Raw genomic sequence first — 20,480 nt, 5'->3', positions numbered from 1 at the left:
TACACTTTTTGGAGAGCCTTAAAAACTCAATTCTTCAAAAAGGAACTTATTTTATTTATTTATTCATTCGATTTGTAAGGAAAGCTACAAGCACACTGCCTCTGGGGATGTGGGGGGGGGGAGCTCAGTGGATCTGCTGATAATTGTAGGGAGTTGAAGTCTAAACCTCTTAAAGTTTCTAAGACTGTGAAGCACAGCCTTAAAGGTGGCTAGAACCTTTGAAAAACATTGCTGTAAATTTGTTTTAACAAACACGTGTCCAGGGAAGAACAACAGACCTCTTCATGCTTGCATACTTGAACATGGGATCCATTCTTTCATCTTAAGAGACCAAAGCCCCATTCAGCCCAATCTTACCAATCTCCCCTTTTCATCCCGTCCACCTCTCTCACAAACATTGACATGTCTCGTTAATGTGTCAACCTTTTCATTTGCTTGTGGCATCGTTTAGTAAGCTGTTGTGTTAAAAGTCCAACCCCGGGTGGGTGTGGGGGCTGGATACATAAACTCCTTCATCTGAGACACACAGAATGGATCACAAATTGCCATTTTGCACCCTTGAGTGGTGAGGCCACCAAGGGGCCCAAGGGCTGCAGGCAAGGTTGGAAAGTCAAAATCAAAAAATCAAAAAATAATAATAATAATAATCAAAAGTCAAAATTGGCAATGCTCTATCCAATCCTGTTCCTGTCAAGAGTGGCGTTCCTCAAGGCAGCGTCCTTGGACCAACACTCTTCATACTATACATTAATGATCTTTGTGACCATATCTCAAGTAATTGTGTTCTCTTTGCTGATGATGTCAAACTATTTAACACCACAGACAATACTTCTATCATTCAAAAGACCTTGATCATCTAACCGCTTGGTCTAAAATTGGCAGCTCAAATTTCAACCAGCAAATGCTCAGTCTTACATATAGGAAAAAGAACCCAAACACTAAGTACATACTAGATGGACATTACCTTACAGATGACCCCATCCGTTAAAGACCTTGGAGTTTTCATGTCAAATGATCTAAGTGCCAAAGCCCACTGCAACTACATAGCAAAAAGCTCTAAGAGTTGTAAACCTAATCCTGCGTAGCTTCTTTTCCAAAAACACCACACTACTAACCAGAGCATATAAAACATTTGCTAGACCAATTCTAGAATACAGCTCACCTGTTTGGAACCCTCACCACATCTCTGACATCAATACAATTGAACGTGTCCAGAAATATTTTACAAGAAGAGTTCTCCATTCCTCTGAAAACAACAAAATACCTTATCCCACCAGACTTGAAATCCTAGGCTTAGAAAGCTTGGAACTCCGTCGCCTTCGACAAGACCTAAGTTTAACTCACAGAATCATCTATTGTAATGTCCTTCCTATTAAAGACTACTTCAGCTTTAATTGCAATAATACAAGAGCAACCAATAGATTTAAACTTAATGTCAACCGCTTTAATCTAGATTGCAGAAAAAGTGGATCAAAATGAAGATCAGGTTGTGATATTACAATATAAACTTATGGAAGGAGCTCTTAGAATTCGTGGTATGCAAGAAGAGCGTGGAGAAGACTTAAGAAAAATAATATCAGAAGCATTGGCTGAATTTATTGAAGCGGACCCCAAGAGGTAGCTTACCAAATTGATAAAATATATAGAGTTAATTCTTGGATTGCAAGACAGAGAAAGCTTCCTCGGGACATTGTGGTTTATTTTGTGAAAAGGACTATGAGAAATCAAATTCTGCAAGTTTCATATCAGACAACTTTAAAAATTGGAGAACAGGAGTTGAAGGTGTTGAAAGAGATTCCTTCAAAGATGTTAAGAGACAGGAAGAATTTGCTTTTTACACAAGAACTTAAAAAACATCAGATTCAATTCAGATGGGAGGTGCCAGTTGGACTGACACTATTCTATCAAGGAAGGAGATATAGAATTGACACGGTTTTAAAGGCAAAGGATTTTCTTTCTACAGTTTTGAAAGTCGAAATAGAAGTGATAGAAAAACTTCAAGAGACTCAAGAAGGCGTGGTGACCCAAGAGCCTTTATTGCTGCCAGTATTAGAGGAACCACAAGAGCAAAGGGTGACAAGAGGAGCCCTTAAGCGTAAGAAGAGCAACAGTCTCAAAGTAAAAGTCAGGATCCCATTATGGAAGCTGTGGGAGGAGCTAGACGGAAGATACCGGAGGAGGAGCTTCCGTTGTCTGCTTCAAAGCTTCAGGAGGCCAGTAATGGCAAATAGAATCTTGTCATGGAATGTTAATGGCTTGAATTCAGCTCAGAAAAGAAGGAAAATATTTCACTACTTGAAACAATTTAAAAATGATGTGATTTGTTTGCAAGAGACACATATAAAATTATCAGACCAAAAATATTTAATTAATTCAAAATTGGGTAACCATTTTGTTGCATCAGCTTTGGAAAAGAAGCATGGAATTGTTGTATATATCCGGAAGGATATACCAGCTAAGCTAATTGAGGCAGATATTCAAGGAAGATTTATTGCTATTGAACTGGTGATAGATGCAAAAAGACTTTGTTGATAGGTATTTATGCACCTAATCAGCAACAAGAAAAGTTTTACAAAATGTTACATGAGAGGTTGACCCTCTGGGATTATAGTTCGTTTATTTTATTAGGAGACTGGAATGGAGTAATTGATACAAGAAGGATAAGAGAACTCCTCCAAGAAGATACCTATACATGCAAAATTACCAAAATCTTTTTGAAATGATGGAAGACTTTGAGTTTAGAGATATATGGAGGTTACGGAATCCAGATGAGAGAGATTTTACTTTTTTCTGATAGGCATCAATCTTTTCACGCATTGATTTTATTTTAATTTCTAATGACTTGCTTTCTAGGGTGAAGAAAGCGAAGATATTTTCGAGGTGTTTAACTGACCATAGCCCAGTATGGATGGAATTATTACAAGGGAAAAAAGGTGGTAGAACATGGAGGTTGAATGAAAATCTGTTTAGATATGAGGATAATGTAACTTATTGTAAGAAACAGTTAAAACAATTCTTTGATTGTAATATGTACAAAGGGACACCTATAGGAACTGTGTGGGAGCGAGCAAAGCGTTTATTAGAGGATATTGATTTATTTGGACAACAGGCAAAGGAATAATAAACAAAAGCAGCGTAGATATTTGGAAGAAGAAATTCAAAGGAAGCAACAGTTATTAATTCAATACCCACAAGATCATAAACTTAAAGAGGCTATAAAAATATTACAGAGTCAATTTAATATGTTAATGGCAGACCAGATGGCAACGAATATACAATATGCTAAACATAATACCTTTTGTAATGCAAATAAACCTGGGAGATGGTTGGCATATAATTTAAGGAAGAAACAGAAAGCACGTGTCATACAAAAATAGAATATAAAGGTAAAGAGACATATCAACAGGATAAAATTAAAAGGCATTCTCAGAATTTTATACTGCACTATATACAAAAGACAAAATATTGGATAGGGACATTTATGATTATTTGAAAGATTATAAGGTGAATATTCTAACATTAGAACAGAGGAGGAGCTGAACGGCCGATAGCTACTGGAGAAATAGTGGAGGCAATTAAACAATTAAAATGGGAAAACCCTGGTACAGATGGTCTTACAGCAACTTATTATAAAAACACAGGATGAAATATTAGGCCCACTTAAAGAATTATTTAATCAGATACAATTAGGAGTGGAATACCCCGTCATGGAAAACATCTTTTATTTCACTGATACCGAAGAGGAGCAAGACTGCTCTAAACCTGGTAACTATAGGCCGATTTCACTTTTAAATAATGATTATAAGATTTTGTAAAATAATAGCAAATAGATTAATGTTAGTTTTACAACAAAGAATTCATACTGATCAATCTGGTTTTATAAAGGGAGGCAGATGAGGAATAATGTTAGACAGATTATTAATATATTGGAATATTTGGAAAAGAAGAATACTTCAGCGGCACTTATTTTTTTGGATGCAGAGAAAGCCTTTGATCGATTGCATTGGGATTTTTTATTTAAATTAATAGAGAAAATGCAATTTGGAGACTGTTTTATTAGAATAATTAAAGCGATTTATGGAGAGCAAACAGCACAGATTATAGTAAATGGTAGTTTGACAGAAGTTATTAAGATTGCGAAAGGAACAAGACAGGGATGTCCCTTATCACCATTATTGTTTGTTTTGACTCTGGAACCATTATTAGATAAAATCAGAATTAATGAAAATAGAGAATTAAGATTAGACAATATGAGTACAAAGTTAGAGCTTTTGCAGATGATGTAGTGGTTACGTTAATGAATCCTATAAATTCAAGTAGATTTTTGTTGGAAGTAATTGATAAATATGGAAAGGTATCAGGATTTAAAATAAATCAGAAAAAAACAAAAGTGATAATTAAAAATATGTCTATACAACAGAAACAAAAACTAGAGGAAATGACAGGATTTGAGGTAGTAAAAAAGGTTAAATATTTAGGGGTCTATATTAGCTCATCGAACAAGAAACTTTATAAGAATAATTATGACTTGCTATGGCAAAAAGTTCAGAATGATATGAATGGCTGGAAGAAATTGCAGTTATCCCTATTGGGAAGGATTGCTATTAAAATGAATGTGTTACCTAGATTTTTGTTTCTGTTCCAGATGATACCTATAATTAAAAAGGATAAAAATTTGGAAGATTGGCAGAGTGGGATTAATAAATTTATATGGCAGGGTAAAAAGGCGAGGGTTAAAATGAAAATAATACAGGATTCACGGGAAAGAGGTGGTTTAAGAATGCCTAATTTTAAACTATATTATGAAGCAGTAACCCTCTCAGTAATAAGTGACTGGTTTAACTTAACAGAGGAAAGAATTTTGAATATAGAAGGTTATGACTTGTTATATGGATGGCATGCGTACTTATTTTATGGAAAAAAGTGGATAGGGCTTTTAAGAATCATGTGTTGAGAAGTGCTCTTTATGGTCTGGAATAAATATTCCTATAAATTAGATTATAAGATTCCTATATGGGCGAGCCCTAGACATGCAATAGAGAATATAAATATAGAACAGAAACAGGAAATGATTACATATAAAGAACTTTTGTATGCTGAAGGAGGTAGATTGCAATTAAAATCATTACAGGTATTAAATGAAGAAGGGAGGAATTATACTTGGTTTCAATATGGGCAAATAAGTGCTAGATGGAAAGAAGATCAAAAAATTGGTATAATGCAAAGGAGGAAAATTTAATAAAGCAAATTAGAAATCAGACCCAGGAGCATATAAAGAGATTGTATAATGTGTTGCTTGAAATAGATTCGGAAAAGGATTTGGTAAAGGATTGTATGATAAAATGGGCACAGAATATTCAGGAACCAATAATGTTGGAAACATGGGAGAAAATTTGGGTTAGAAATGTTAAGTTTACACAAGCACAGAATTTAAGGAAAATTTTTATAAGATGTTTTATAGATGGCATTTAGATCCCAAAAAATTATCATGTATGTATCCTAATATCCAAGCGAAATGTTGGAGGTGTGATTGTGATGATGCTACATATTTTCATATTTGGTGGACTTGCAAGAAAATTAAGGTCTTTTGGATAAGAATTTGGTGGATTATTCAAAATGTACTGAAGAAGAAGATAAAGTTCCTGCCACAATTTTTCCTTTTGGGAATTATAATGGATTGTACAGGGATTGAGACTAAACTGATTTTGAACTTAATAACAGCAGCAAGACTGTTGATTGGACAATACTGGAAGAAGAAGAGATACCTACAATAGAAGAATGGATATTGAAAGTTATTAACTTGGCTGAGATGGCTAAAATCTCAGCGTTTTAAAAGACAATACGCAGGAAAGATATTTAATTGAATGGAAAAATGGATTGATTATCTACAAAACAGATATCAGATTAAGAAATATCAGATTGCCTTTGAATAATTAGAAAGTTATTTTATGTAATGGGAGGGGTTGGGAGACGAAAAGCTTTGGATGTGGTTATTTGGATTGGACTTTACCTTGTGATTGACCCGGGAAGCCGGGGTGGGGAGGAGGGGATGTTTTGTTTTTTTTTTTTTTTTGGGAGGGAGGGGGAAAAAAGGGGGAAAATGTTTTTGTTTTTTTTAAAACTCTTTCAATAAAAAAAAAAAAAAAAAAAAAAAAACATGGTTAGAAGGACCTGGGCACAAGGACACATTTGAGGAATTAAGTCAATCACTTTCACAGGGAGCAAATCTCTCTGTATTGGGTTAAAGCTTAAAAGTCAACCCCTTGGTCAACTCTCAATTTAGTTTCTTGACAATACGATGGAAGGGGTTTGCTATTTGCCCTCTCCGACTTCCCAGAATGGTCAATGTGACTTTGGCATCACCTGGTGGCCTCCCACCCAAGGATGACTGGTTCTTGACTTGGCCTAGTTGAAACCAGCTAACAATGGCTGGGGGGCTGCCCCCTAGTGGCAATGCTTGTCATGAGAACATAAGAATCAGGTTAATTCTTAACCTCTACCTTAATACACTTTTTGGAGAGCCTTAAAAACTCAATTCTTCAAAAAGGAACTTATTTTATTTTATTTATTTATTCATTCGATTTGTAAGGAAAGCTACAAGCACACTGCCTCTGGGGATGTGGGGGGGGGGAGCTCAGTGGATCTGCTGATAATTGTAGGGAGTTGAAGTCTAAACCTCTTAAAGTTTCTAAGACTGTGAAGCACAGCCTTAAAGGTGGCTAGAACCTTTGAAAAACATTGCTGTAAATTTGTTTTAACAAACACGTGTCCAGGGAAGAACAACAGACCTCTTCATGCTTGCATACTTGAACATGGGATCCATTCTTTCATCTTAAGAGACCAAAGCCCCATTCAGCCCAATCTTACCAATCTCCCCTTTTCATCCCGTCCACCTCTCTCACAAACATTGACATGTCTCGTTAATGTGTCAACCTTTTCATTTGCTTGTGGCATCGTTTAGTAAGCTGTTGTGTTAAAAGTCCAACCCCGGGTGGGTGTGGGGGCTGGATACATAAACTCCTTCATCTGAGACACACAGAATGGATCACAAATTGCCATTTTGCACCCTTGAGTGGTGAGGCCACCAAGGGGCCCAAGGGCTGCAGGCAAGGTTGGAAAGTCAAAATCAAAAAATCAAAAAATCATAATAATAATAATCAAAAGTCAAAATTGGCAATGCTCTATCCAATCCTGTTCCTGTCAAGAGTGGCGTTCCTCAAGGCAGCGTCCTTGGACCAACACTCTTCATACTATACATTAATGATCTTTGTGACCATATCGCAAGTAATTGTGTTCTCTTTGCTGATGATGTCAAACTATTTAACACCACAGACAATACTTCTATCATTCAAAAAGACCCCGATCATCTAACCGCTTGGTCTAAAACTTGCCAACTCCAAATCTCAACCAACAAATGCTCAGTCTTACATATAGGAAAAAAGAACCCAAACATACTTGTACATACTTGATGGACATTACCTTACAGATGACCCCCATCCCGTTAAAGACCTTGGAGTTTTCATGTCAAATGATCTAAGTGCCAAAACCCACTGTAACTACATAGCAAAAAAAGCTCTAAGAGTTGTTAACCTAATCTTGCGTAGCTTCTTTTCCAAAAACACCACACTACTAACCAGAGCATATAAAACATTTGCTAGACCAATTCTAGATTACAGCTCGCCTGTTTGGAACCCTCACCACATCTCTGACATCAATACAATTGAACGTGTCCAGAAATATTTTACAAGAAGAGTTCTCCATTCCTCTGAAAACAATAAAATACCTTATCCCACCAGACTTGAAATCCTAGGCTTAGAAAACTTGGAACTCCGTCGCCTTCGACAAGACCTAAGTTTAACTCATAGAATCATCTATTGTAATGTCCTTCCTGTTAAAGACTACTTCATCTTTAATTGCAATAATACAAGAGCAACCAATAAACTTAATGTCAACCGCTTTAATCTAGATTGCAGAAAATATGACTTCTGTAACAGAATCATCAGTGCTTGGAATACTTTACCTGACTCTGTGGTCTCTTCCTATAATCCTAAAAGCTTTAACCAAAAACTTTCTACTATTGACCTCACCCCATTCCTAAGAGGACCATAAGGGGCGTGCATAAGCGCACAAACGTGCCTACCGTTCCTGTCCTATTGTTTTTCTTTTCTTCTTCCTATATATATATATATATGCTTATACCTCCTAATATTTACTCATGTATAGGTTTATATACTATCTAATCTTTTTGTATGATGTTGTGACAAAATAAATAAATAAATAAAATAAATAAAGACACATTCCAAAATCCCAGAATGGCTGGCAAGAAAATGCCTCTGACCTCCCAACCTCTGAATTCAAGCGGGAGGTCAGAATTCACCAGATGTTGAACTATCTCCATTCCCCTCCCCCGTCTCCATACGTTTTCTCTCCCAACAGCAAAGAAAAGATAACAATTGAACAAATATTTTCTAAAAAGCAAAACCAGAGTCATTTTATTTGTGCCAGAAAATAAATACCAGTGCACGTTCCTTATGGGTTTTTTTTTCCTATAAAAGCATGGTTACAAAAAAAGACGACGTCACAGAACTGCATACAACAGTGCGGTTTTCTTGTTTGGCTGGTCTCGGACACAAACTCGATGCCATAGCTACCGTTTGTTGAACAACGCACAAAAGCACTTGAAAGCAAGCTGGGAGGATCAGGAAGGAAGATTATGAGCTACCTCGGCTTCCAATAACGGAGGAGAATGCATCCTGTGCGAATCTCATGGAAAGATACATAAAGATGCACGCGAAGGATGGAAATGAACAGAAGCGGCTGTTTCCAATGACGAGTAGCCAAGTCTGACATGGGTGCTTTCATTCCAAGCTCTAAGGCAGCGTTTCCCACACTTGGCCACTTTTACGCTCAGTGGATTTCAATTCCCAGGATTCAACTCCTGTGAAAACAGCCGCTTCCGTTCACTTCCCTCCCACATGTGCAACCGTCTTTTGTGCAAAACGGCTGCTTTCAGTGACAAATAGCCAAGCCTGACATGGTTGCCTTTCTCTCAAACTCTACGGCAGTACTTCCAAGCGCTATGGCCACTTTAAGATGGATGGGCTTCAAGTCCCAGGATTCCCTAGCCAGCTTGGATTCTGGGAGTTGAGGTCCACCCATCTTAAAGTGGCCAAGCTTGAGAAACACTGCTCTAATGGAGTGCAGGACTCTTCATATCTGCTGGGACAAAATAGTCTTATGAACATGGGTCCATCCCAGTACCGGATCCATGTTAGAAATAAATGCCCTTGAGATGCAGTCCTTCCTGCTGCCAAGATCACCCCAAACCCCTCCCACCCGCCCCCCAAAAAGAGGAAAACCATCAATAAGGCCGTTTCCCAATTTGGATTCCTGGCAATGAAGCTGCAGCAGAAAAGTCTCTGCCGGGAATGGGGGGGTGGGCTGTGCGGTGGGTCTTGTCTGCAAAATAGCGCCGCTAACCTGACCATCTCTAGAAGTTGAAAAGAGGGTTGGTTGTTGCTGTTGTTTTTTAAAACTTTTTATAAAATCCTTTCTCTTTCTCGAAAACAAACAAAATCGCAAGGAAAATAGCTCTGAGGATTTTGTCTACTCCATTTAAACCACCGGAAAGAAGGGCGGAGGGGGAGAATAAAAGCCATCTAATAAAAAAAGGGCTCCCACCGAAATACAAAGAATAAGCCACAAAAAGATTCACAGCTGGATTTCTGTCCCGTGTCCAGTTTGGCCCCTAAAAAAAAAACACTTTTTTTTTCTTTCTTTCTTTCCTTCAAGCCCTCCCGAGCCACCGTCAGTCATCTAGCCCTATGTTTCTGAAGAGGTACGACATGGATTCCCCATTGTGGATTCTGCGAATGGCCTCCGAGAGGATGAGGCTGATGTCCACCGTCTTAATTTTGGGGCACTGCAGTTTCTGGATCTCGTGAGGAATGGTGTTGGTCACGACCACCTGAAACAAAGCAGAGATCAGAAGTGCCTGGGGGGCTGGGGGTGAAGAGAGAGACCCCCCAGGAGTTGAGGTCTCACCTCCTGGCAAATCTGGACAAACCCTCTTGGAGTTCTAGGCATGGCTTCAATTCGGCCTGGAATGGATCGCCATGAATTGACCGGCAGACTAAGATTATTTTAAAAGACTTCATTTAATTTATTTGCCGTATTTCTATCCTGCCTGGTCTGCAAGAGCTCAAGGGAGGGTTACAGGGGCTGTTTCCTGCCCGGCAGAATGAGGAGGGCTGAACTGCTTTAAAGTCACCAAAGGCAGCAGTGAAATGTAAAATTTGTTACTACCGGTTCTGTGGGCGTGGCTTGGTTGGGGTGGGGGGGTAATGTGACTGGGTGGGCGTGGCCAACTTTTTTCTTTTTTATTTTTAAAAGCATTTTTTCTACAACCTCTTCGGCCAAAGAGGCTGTAGAAAAAATGCTTTTAAAAGCCTCTGACAATCCCAGCTGAGCAGCATGATCATCAGAGGGTTTTTTTTTTACTTTTAAAAGCATTGTTTTGGCTGAAGGAAAAATGCTTTTAAAAGTAAAAAAAAAAACCTCTGATGATCTTGCTGCTCAGCTGGGCATGGGGGGGCAGGAATTTTTGCTACTGGTTCTCCAAACCACCCGCCGCCATCCGTACCAGATCAGTCAGTCCGGTCCAAACCGGGAGCATTTTCACCCCTGACCAAAGGGCTCCGTGATGAAACAGGTTAAATTTGAAATCTTTAATGGTCTTCAGAAAAAGGACAGCAACAGCTAAACCAACTGGGCAAATTTCTAAGCCTGAGACCGCAAGAACTGGGTTCAAATTATGGCGTTAGCGGCCTCATGCTGAGGAATTAACTGGCCTTGCCTGCAAGGTGCTTAGGCAGTGTTTCTCAACCTCGGCCACTTGAAGGTGTGTGGACTTCAACTCCCGGAATTCTGGGAATTTGAAGTCCACCCATCTTAAAAGCTGCCAAGGTTTAAAAACACTGGTCTACATTCCTTCTGGGGCATTCAGGTCCGGATGATGTGGGAGCAGGAGCCGAGGCATGAACGAGGGGACCAGGGATTTGAACCCAGGGCCTCCCGTGGCCACGACTGCTCAACTTCATCTGCCGAATGCAGCAGCTCAGCCGGACACGTCTCCCGCGTACCTCATCGATTGCCGACTCCTCTATCAACCGGGGGGCGTCGGAGGAGAGGAGGCCGTGGGTGGCCATGACGAAAATCTTATAGGCGCCTCGCTCCTTCAGGGTCTCGGCGGCCGCAAGGAAACTGTCCACGTCATCTATGATGTCGTCCTGACCGGGGAGACCAGGATGCTGTTAAGGGGGGCCGGGGGAGATTTAATCTGCCTCCCCCTGGGGGACCTTCAACCCCAGCGTTTGCAGCTGCCATCTTGGCTTTCCTGACCACATCCCACCGGCACCTCTGCGCAGGACCAGTTCAAGTACCGAGGAATAAGAAAGGGAGCTTCGCCTGGCACCAACACCACTCAAGAGCAGACAAGCCAGGATTGGCAGCCCCGGATTCAGTCCCGCTTTCACGGGTTCAGGAAAGAGAAATGGGTGGTGTTGTTTTTTTCCAAATCAAGGTGGAGATCCGCCCTTTCCGTACAGGCAGGCTCTGAGCCTTGCAGGCCTCCAGGTGGTGACAGCCACCTACCACAATGATGGCTATTCGTCCCCCAACATCTCCAACCACAGTGATGGGCGGCTTCTCTTTCGGAATCAGCACTGGCAAAAAAAAGGAAGGAAGATGAGAGAAAACCGGGGTGGGGATTTCTGCCTCGAGCCCAGCAAAACGCCACCCCAGACAAAGCGGCCCACACCCAGCCAACCCGACTCTGACCGAGGGAGACAGAGGTGGGGGAACCCTCAGAGGACCCACTTTCTGAATTTAAAAGTAAATATCCCCCCCCCATCCCTTTTAGAGCCTGAGAATAAGTTAGAGAGATTATCTTCTGAATTTCTCCCTCTGCCCGTTATGCAGCTCTGGGTTACGTCGTCTCTTATCTGATCGTTCCCTCTTCAGCATCTCTTCCTCCTTCTCCCAAGGCCATTTGCACTTGCGTTCCATCCCAGTCACAGCTTCTCCATCCCCCCCTTTGAGCGCAGTCCTCCAAACCAGGTGGATTTTCCACCAGAAATCCCACCTTGCCTTCCGGCCATGGATTATAGCCCCATTTGAGAGGAAGGCATGCTATGCCATTCTCCCTGCCTGAGGCTACTTACGGGGTATCTCCAAGCTGGGGTGAATGGCGGCGACGTTTTTGGCAGTTGGGGGCGAATGGCGCCCGTCCACCAGGTCAGACTCGGCATCTTGAGCCTCTCCATGGATCACAGCGATGCCCAGCCTCAGACGCTCAGCAAATGACTGCGCCCTGCCGAGAAGGACAATGAGCCCACCATGTTCTCGGCATGGGCACAGATCCGAGGAGAGGAAATGCCCCGCGTGACACGTAGAAACATCTCAGGGGAAAGAACGTCATCCAGGGGTTTCCAAGACCTTGGCCGCTTTAAGACCTGTGGACTTCGACTCCCAGAATTCCCCAGCCAGCCATGCTGTAGTCCGGAATGTACACATGCTGCCTGGGGAATTCTGGGAGTTGAAGTCCACAGGTCTTAAAGCGGCCATGGCTGGACAACCCTGCCCTACTGAATTCTGGGAAAAGACAGGGACCCACTTACCTCTTCGCAGATGCAGGAGACTTGGCCACAATCACAGCATTCCTGTAGTCCGGAATCTACACAACGAAAAGCAGTACAACCACACTCAGAGCTGGCCTTTTACCTTGACTAAAAAAGCCCGTATCCTTCCTTCTACAGAGAGCTGAAGTGCAAAACCGGCTGCTGCCTCTGCCCCCCACGATCTCTCCCAGATTCCAAGCTGCAAAGCCCCCCCCCCCGAGATTCGGGGCCATCTAAGGCCTAGAGATTACTCATGGCTGACCCCGAAGCCTGCCTGTTCTGACCCAGCTCCCCAAACACGACAAACCCTTTGCAGTGAACTCAAGGATTCCTTTATTGGGAGCGCCAGCAGCCCCGGGAAGAAGTTTCTCTCTCAATGCAGGCTAACAAGTCTGTCCGGCCAGGAGATGAATAGTTGTCTCCACCCCATGCCTTTTATTCCCAGAGCTAGGCTGGGGCTTCACTAGCAGCGGTTGCTCTTTCGTCCCAAGGACCGGCCCATAGATTTCCATTGCTCTCCTCTCCTCTGCCTTCTGCACATCCGCATATCAGGCACTGGACCCAGTTGCTCTTCCTCATCAGCCACTCCACACCTGGGGGCTGTTGACTCTCCATCTGAGGGCTGACGGATGGCCTAGGCTCTGTCTGTCTGTCTGTCTGTCTGTCTGTCTCTCTCTCTCTCTCTGCCAGCTCCATTCCTTCTTCCCCCTGGGAGCTCTCAGGTTGCCTTGATGCTGACCCTGACTCCCACACAGCCTCCTCCTCCTCCTCCTCTGATTTGGCTGCTGGAGGGGCCGGCAGCCGATAGGCCACAGCACTGCTTTTCCCCCATGGCTTCGTTTTTGGCATCCATCCTAAAAGGAGTGTCTTCACACACGCCCCGAGGCGTGGCTGACCTCTTTCCCGGCGCAGGAGAGATTGCAACGGTCTGCCGTCTGCAGCTGCCCAGCCCGGAGGCCGAGGATTCAGCCTGGCTCACCTCTTCCTGGATGTACTGCAGTAAAAACGGTGATGCTCTCAGATTGTCCACCGGCACGTTGAAGAACCCCTGGATTTCCTTTTGGTGCAAGTCCATGGTGATGAGGTGAGTCAGCCCTTTGGGGAGGGCAGAGGGGACAGTCAGGTTGCCATGGCTCCATCCAGGCCGCCTGTTATCCTGGGCGGCAAAGGCCAGGCAAGGGCAAAAGGCTCTTACCTGCCTTGCACATCATGGAGGCGAGGAGCTTCGAGACGATGGAGCCCCGTTTCCGCATCTTGCACTGCTTGCTGTAGGGGAAGTAGGGCACCACACCGATGATGCTTTTGGCGCAGGAGGTCTTGCAGGCGTAGACCATGATCAGCAGCTCCATGATGGTGGTGTTGACGTCCCTGGAAGGAAAAGACGCCAATCCAGCAACCGCCCTTCTGACGGAGCTCTGCAGCTCCTGCTTGTAGCTGGTGGGTCAGCCTTTTTCCCCCGAGTTACCACTGGTCCTCACTGCTCCAAACAGTGAGTTAGAATACCAACCATGTTAATGTATCGGAGGACACTCTGAAATACACAACACAGAACTGTAAAACTAAAATGTCATTTCCGCAACTATGACCAAGACAGACAAGCAGAATGAATTCAAGGAGACTTTATTTCCAGCTGGTGCGTTTACTCACTTGGAAACGGTCTGGATAATGAAAACGTCTTTGCCCCTCACGGACTCCTGAATCTGCACCCTCGTTTCTGCCAAAAAGGGGGGGGGAACAAAACAGGTGTGCTCAGGACTTGCACACATGCATGAAGTAAATTGCATCGCAGTGTGATGTAAAATGAAAACGCACAAGTGATTTTTGACAATCGGAACAAGGGGGCATTGTTGCAAACGGCAGGATTCTCCAGAAAGTGTGTGTGTTGTGTTTGCATATGTGCAGCAGGGGAGGAGGATAGATTTAATGAACAGGTTGCTCCTCCTCCTTCAACCTTCAGATAGGGAGGCCCCAGGTGTTCTCTACTCACCTCTGTTTGCCTCCTGGTAAACCTGCACCTTGCCCATTTCCACACCCAGGCGCCTACAAAAGGATCCGAGAGAAAGTAAGGTCATGAAGAGGAAGAGGATCCAGCAGGTATTGACTTACAACTCCCAGAATTGCCCAGCCAGCAGGTGGACCAGTGAATTCTGGGAGTTGAAGTCCCATCTACCTTCAAGTTGAGAAACTCTGCATTGGAAGAGTTCAATTTGCTTGATCTCTAACCAATTATCAATCAAACCCTGACTTAAACAAAAGACTCTAAACTCGTGATGGCGAACCTTTGACGTGCCCGCGTGCCAGCCTGCATGCCGGAAGTGGCATGCGAAACCATACCGCGAGGTATGCGCAGCCCCACTGACCTTCGCGCACACATGAGCACCAATACCCGGAAGAGCGGTGGTCCATCGCGCACACACGAGCCGGCACCCAAACACTCAGATACTGGTAAGGAAGCGTGCCCGATGAACAGCTGGCCATCGTGCATGCCACAACGTCAACCTGGAAGATTGGGTGCTGGCCTGCGCATCTGTGCTGGAACGCCGCTCTTCTGAATTCTGCCACTCCCACGCACGCGACGGCCAGCTGAGCGGCGCACGTGTAATCACAGGAACGCGGAATAGGAGCCAGTGAGGTCGCACATTCTTCACAGATGGTTTCGCGTGCCGCTTCTGGCATATGTACCATAGGTTTGCCGACACTGCTCTAAACTCACCCTGTGTGGGGGTGCATGTAAGAGAGAAGCAGAGATAAAGAGAAAGAGAGGGACACAGATAGAAAGAGACACACACACACACACACACAGAGAGAGAGAGAGAGAGAGAGAGACAAACAGAGACGAGAGAGACAGAGAGGGAGAGACTATCATCCCACCCTCCTCTATATCAAAACTCTACTGTTGAAAACAGCCAGGGAAAAGAACTGAGCAGTAGGGAAGCCTTACTCAGCAATCCTCTTTGAGAGCTCCATGCAGGAGGGGTTGGAGTTGGCCGAGAACAGGACCAGACCACCCTTCGTGACATTCATGATGGGCCCGGTTCCAACAGGTGCCACGCAAAACATCAAAACTGCCTTTGTTGTCCCGCCTTCGGATAGACTGCCAAAAAAATATCATAATAATATTCCACCAAGAACTTTTCAGCAACCCTCAGCCAAACGAAAGTTACTGAAATCTTGCATTTCAAGAGCTTCTGCGAGAGGATGGAAATGTCTCCCCTGGAGCATTTAAAGCAAAGCTTCTCCATCAATCTCAATCACTTTAAGATGGATGTACTTCAACTCCCAGAATTCCAAAGCCAGCAGAGTTGATTTAGAGCAGGGGTCTCCAACCTTGGCAACTTTAAGACTTGTGGACTTCAACCCCTAGAATTCGTCAGCCAGCTTTGAAGTCCACAAGTCTTAAAGTTGCCAAGGTTGGAGACCCCTGATTTAGAGGGTCTTAATACCACCCGCTGTTCACCCAGCAACACAAGCTGTGCCTTTCTGAGCAAAAATCTCATTTATAACCTCAAGGAACCTCATTTACCAGCAGCTTAAGAATCTGAAGGCCACAACCATACAAGCCAGGGATGAATAAAAGCAGGTACAGTAACCTAAACCTTAAGCCTTCCCAATGAACAGATTTAGGCTCCACCACAGGGGAGGAAGGTTCGCATGTCCTTAAGAGTCTACACACAACAACCAACCGTTAATTCAGCCGTTTTTTCCTCCCTGGGGCTGTTTCCATTCCCAGAAAAGCACTCCCAGCTCTTTGCACTTACAAATCAAGATGTGATCCAGGAAAAAGCGTTTCAGGAACTCAGCCCACCACGCTTCACGCTTCTTCTAGAATGTTGCTTTTAAGCACCTGCGGAAAAAGAAGATATATATATTTATTTAAAAAGCACCTCCGGTTCAAGAAACCTGTTTACTATCTTTGAAAACCGAAACCAGGAAACAACTTCAGTCACCCGCCAGCAAGTGTCGGATTAGGCCCTTCGACAAAGTGCCAAATCTAATGAGTGTTGCCTAAAATGTACTCCAGTCCCAGGCCGTCATCCAATGCCAAATTTATTACTCAGAGAGGATTAGTTGACCAACTCCTAACAAGAGGTGGAATGTACAAATTGTGCTAAAATCCGGAACTGTCTGACCGAAAAGAGATTAGAGATCCTAACACGAAAACTGCCCCTCTAATTGTGTCATCTATTGAGAAAAGAAATATTTTGAGCCTCCAGCACTGGCCAACAACATTATAAAAGACTTTTTCCCCCCTAAGCCTTGTCTCCCAGGTGAACCAAAAACATTCTGTGTGTTTAGGTCTCAGCCCAAAGCAGTTTGGAAAATCTCTTTCACGCTTCATCAGCTGTTCCGCCTTGTCCCCAGAGGAGGCAGCCACTGGAAAAGGGGAAAAGACGAAAGGCAGAAAAGTCACAAAAACCGCCGGGCAAAACACTTCCTTTCCAAGACAGCAGCAGTGACAATGCAGTGGAGAATGAAAACCACAACGCACAACCCAGAGCCGGGTCTTGTGACAAAGGCCTTATGGGTGGCAAGGAAGGCTGGCAGCTGCAAGCCAGACGCAGGGCAAGGATGAATTTGTAAAATAAAAGCCAGGGTTCCATTCGTAAACCAGGCAAATCCACTAGGTGAACCGACTGGATCAGTAATTTGCGATGAAGCTGCACAAAGATCACATTCTGGGAGTGAAGCCCATGAAATAATAAAATCTCCACATGGTGGGTCAATGCAAGAATCTTTCCAAAGGACATTCTGGGATTCTCCTGCAAACAAGCCTGGTTTTTCACAGCAGGTTCCCCCAGAAAGGGGGATCAGGAGACCCATCCTGCTTCGGAGCCACCGCAATCCGAGAGCTAAGGCCACGGCTGGTCCTGGGGTCCAAAAAAGCTGGATTTCACAGCACCTCAGAAGGGAGAATTGCCAGCCCCTCTTGGGGGGTGGGGGGGAGAGAGAAAGAAAGACACGGTTATTTCCATCTTGTTTTCCAGACGACTTGCCAGCTCTCTTTGTATTCCAGGACTCCTCATCTCTCTCTAAATAGAATTTAAACAGGGGGGTGAGCTAAAATCCAGCAAGAGCAAACTCTTCCTTGCCCATCAGTGAGAATATCCATCTGGTGAAATACACACGATTCCTGCTCACCACTGAGTAACCTTCTATTTTGTTCGTTTGACAGTAATGGATATTTCAAGTCGCAAGCAGATTTTTCCTGCCTCCTGGCACAGGAGGGACCAGGTGCGTAGGGCAGGTGTTGTAAAATGTATGGGCTTCATCTGGATTTAGAAACATGGCTGTTGGCCACAGCAGGAGGAAAAACTGCAAGAAAGCCATTGGAGGAACACAGCCTCGGCTGTGCAAGGACCAGAGCCTGACCCAGACAGGAAGCAGACGGCTAGTGAAAATTGCACACGCAGCTGTAAAAATGACAGATAGAACAAAAAGAACCCCATAAAAATAAAAGGTGCACAGAAATAAAATAAAAGTGAGCCGAGGCAGAGAGGCCATAAAACAGCAGAGGCAAATCTGAACCTGGTTGAATGCCATGGGGTCACCATCCATCTTCTCCCCTCCCTTCAGATTTTTTTCTTTTTTGAGCGGTGGGACTTGGCAACAGGTAACGGGGCAGCAGAAAAGTCGCCCCTCCATTCTGGTCCTTCGCAAACTCAGCTGCCAATTCAAATTCTGCAGGGAAACAAACCTCCTTCTGAAGAAAAAAGGCATCCACCAGACGGTAAACAACACCGCCCGTCTGGAGGGGAAAGTCCAGCCTCTTTGGAGCCAGACTGAAGTCCGAGTGACTTTGCGGGAAACACCCATGGAAGTTTCTCCAGAAATGGATGGAGATCTTGCAGGGTGGGTTTTCATCCAGCCTCCTCCTCCAGGCTTGAGATTTCCAGGAAACCTCTCCCCTCCCATCACTTTCTCTGGCCTCCAAAGTTGTTTTTTAGCTGTTGCTTTGAGTCCTCAGAACCCCAAAACCATGCAGCCCCCTCCACCACATCCCTCCTTCCCACCCTCAAAAGGACAAAACCTTCATTTTCAACCACCCTTTTGCATTTTCTCTCCCCTACAGCATTTCCCCCCTCCCTCAACCAGCCACACCCACCATAATTTCATTTAAAGGGCCTAATTCCCAGAATTTCAAATAGAGGGGTGGGAGGGGAGATGCACGCCTTCCCCCTGAAAAAATCAACCCCTAAATAAACCAGGTTCTGTGGAATTGGGGAGGGGACCCTCATCTGCTCTCATTAAAGGGCCCCCCAGCTGTGTAGGAGCCCCCTAAAAGCCCATCCAACTTTCAGGGTCACCAGATAAGCAACACAAGGGGGGGATATGAGAAGACCCTCCTCCCCATGAAATCAAAGGATGATATACCAGAAACATGTTGGGGCTCCTACACAGCTATGTTATAATAAACTATAAGACCATATAGGATAATATAATATAGATCAAGCTATAAATTTCATTTTGAAGTATGCTGATTAGCGTACATTTCAAGTGAAAAAGTGAAAAAAATCCTATTCTAGAAGTCCCCTTGCAATTAAGGGGGGGGGACAGCAAGGCATGTATGAATGTCTCCAAGAAACCTATTCGATCCCCTAATTTGTAGCCCTTTGCAAGTCAGGTTCCAGAAGAAAAGCAGACACCATGAATCCCATAGGAAGCTATAAATAAAAGTCACTTGCTCTGGGGCTACACAAATTTGCAAATAAGTAAAATAACAGGGTCCTTCCCCTTTAGTTCCCGGAGGGAGAGGCCAATCGTGCACGTGTGCAAGCAAACCTTGTAGGAACTCTGCAATGTAAGGCATAATTTGATTAAATGGCAGAACAGGGAATAGGCTACGGAATAATACCCACCTCCTTGCAATTCGTACGTCTGCACGAGGCTACAGAAAATCTATAATACAACTAACTTAGCGTAAGATAGTAAATCACGGGCGGGTTTTCTGGAGGGGCAGCCCAGATAAGATGCAGCTTAAGGCCAGAGACCCTCCGAGGCCCCTTCCAGGTTAATTTGGGGAGGGGCAGCACAGACCTCAAGCCCAGGAAAGGCTGCAATAAACAGAATTAAGGCTTCCCATGAGAACTAACGGAGCCCAGCCTTCAATAAGGTCAATACTGGGCTGAAAGGGAGCCCCTGCCGCCCCCCCCCCGCAAAGACCTCGGCCCCTCCCCAGCCACCCCCCCACCCAAGCCCCGCCCTTGCCCGGGGGAGGGGGGAGGAGAGGAGGGGGGCGGCGCGGGCGCATTCATACGTGCATCTTCCGTGTCCGCCCGGCCTCGCTCCGCTCTCCCCCACCTGGAGACCCCCTCCCAGGGCGGGGTTTGTGGGGCGGGGGGGGTCGCACCCCCGCGACGACCACCACCCACCTGCGACCCTCGGAAGGGCTGGCGCGGCGGCTGCAAAATGGCGGCGGGGCGGGGCTGCTCAGGCTCCGCCCCTCGCGAGCCTCCGCCAATCCGAGCCCGCGGCGGCGGCGGCTGGGCCCGCCCCCTCTGAGACCGTCCTGCCTTCTCCATCCTTCAGAGGCAGCGGCGGTCTACCTCGCGGGGTCGTTGTATGGAAGAGGGAGGGGAGGGGAGGGGGCTTCAGCCAGGAAAAAGGGACTGCAGAGAAAGCTCTGCAACCCGCACCTTGCCGCCCGTTTCAAAGTGGCGGGCTGGGGGTCTCACCCAAAAGATCCCCCCCTTGGGGAAGGCTGATGCTTGTATCCCCCCCCCCCCGAGGGACCCCTCCGTTGAAGCCCACCCCCGAGGGCTTGCCAAGCTCTTCTCGCAGGGGGGATTGGAAGCTTAGGGGGTG

At 44.9% G+C, this 20,480-nt stretch overlaps 1 protein-coding gene across 10 annotated transcripts; it reads right to left on the bottom strand.

Annotated features, from left to right (window-relative positions):
* Nucleotides 1-8,464: 8,464 nt before the first annotated feature.
* On the bottom strand, nt 8,465-20,066 carry PRPSAP2 (phosphoribosyl pyrophosphate synthetase associated protein 2). Of its 10 annotated transcripts, none has more exons than XM_058157454.1 (13): nt 20,048-20,066; nt 16,436-16,521; nt 15,619-15,771; nt 14,665-14,717; nt 14,325-14,391; nt 14,185-14,208; nt 13,873-14,045; nt 13,657-13,772; nt 12,678-12,733; nt 12,222-12,370; nt 11,653-11,723; nt 11,142-11,288; nt 8,465-9,967 (listed from the first exon to the last, which is right to left on the bottom strand). In XM_058157454.1, the coding sequence occupies exons 3-13, from the start codon at nt 15,735-15,737 to the stop codon at nt 9,809-9,811; spliced, it is 1,134 nt and encodes a 377-aa protein (XP_058013437.1). In that variant the 5' UTR covers nt 15,738-15,771; nt 16,436-16,521; nt 20,048-20,066; the 3' UTR covers nt 8,465-9,808. The 10 variants fall into 10 exon arrangements, with proteins under 10 accessions (XP_058013437.1, XP_058013436.1, XP_058013432.1 ...); XM_058157453.1 differs by lacking the exon at nt 20,048-20,066 and adding an exon at nt 19,933-19,993; XM_058157449.1 differs by lacking the exon at nt 20,048-20,066 and adding an exon at nt 18,204-19,847.
* Nucleotides 20,067-20,480: the final 414 nt, after the last annotated feature.

This window comes from Ahaetulla prasina, chromosome 14 (assembly GCF_028640845.1).
Source record: "Ahaetulla prasina isolate Xishuangbanna chromosome 14, ASM2864084v1, whole genome shotgun sequence".
NCBI lineage: Eukaryota > Metazoa > Chordata > Lepidosauria > Squamata > Colubridae > Ahaetulla > Ahaetulla prasina.
This window is presented reverse-complemented; position numbering and strand designations above follow the sequence as displayed.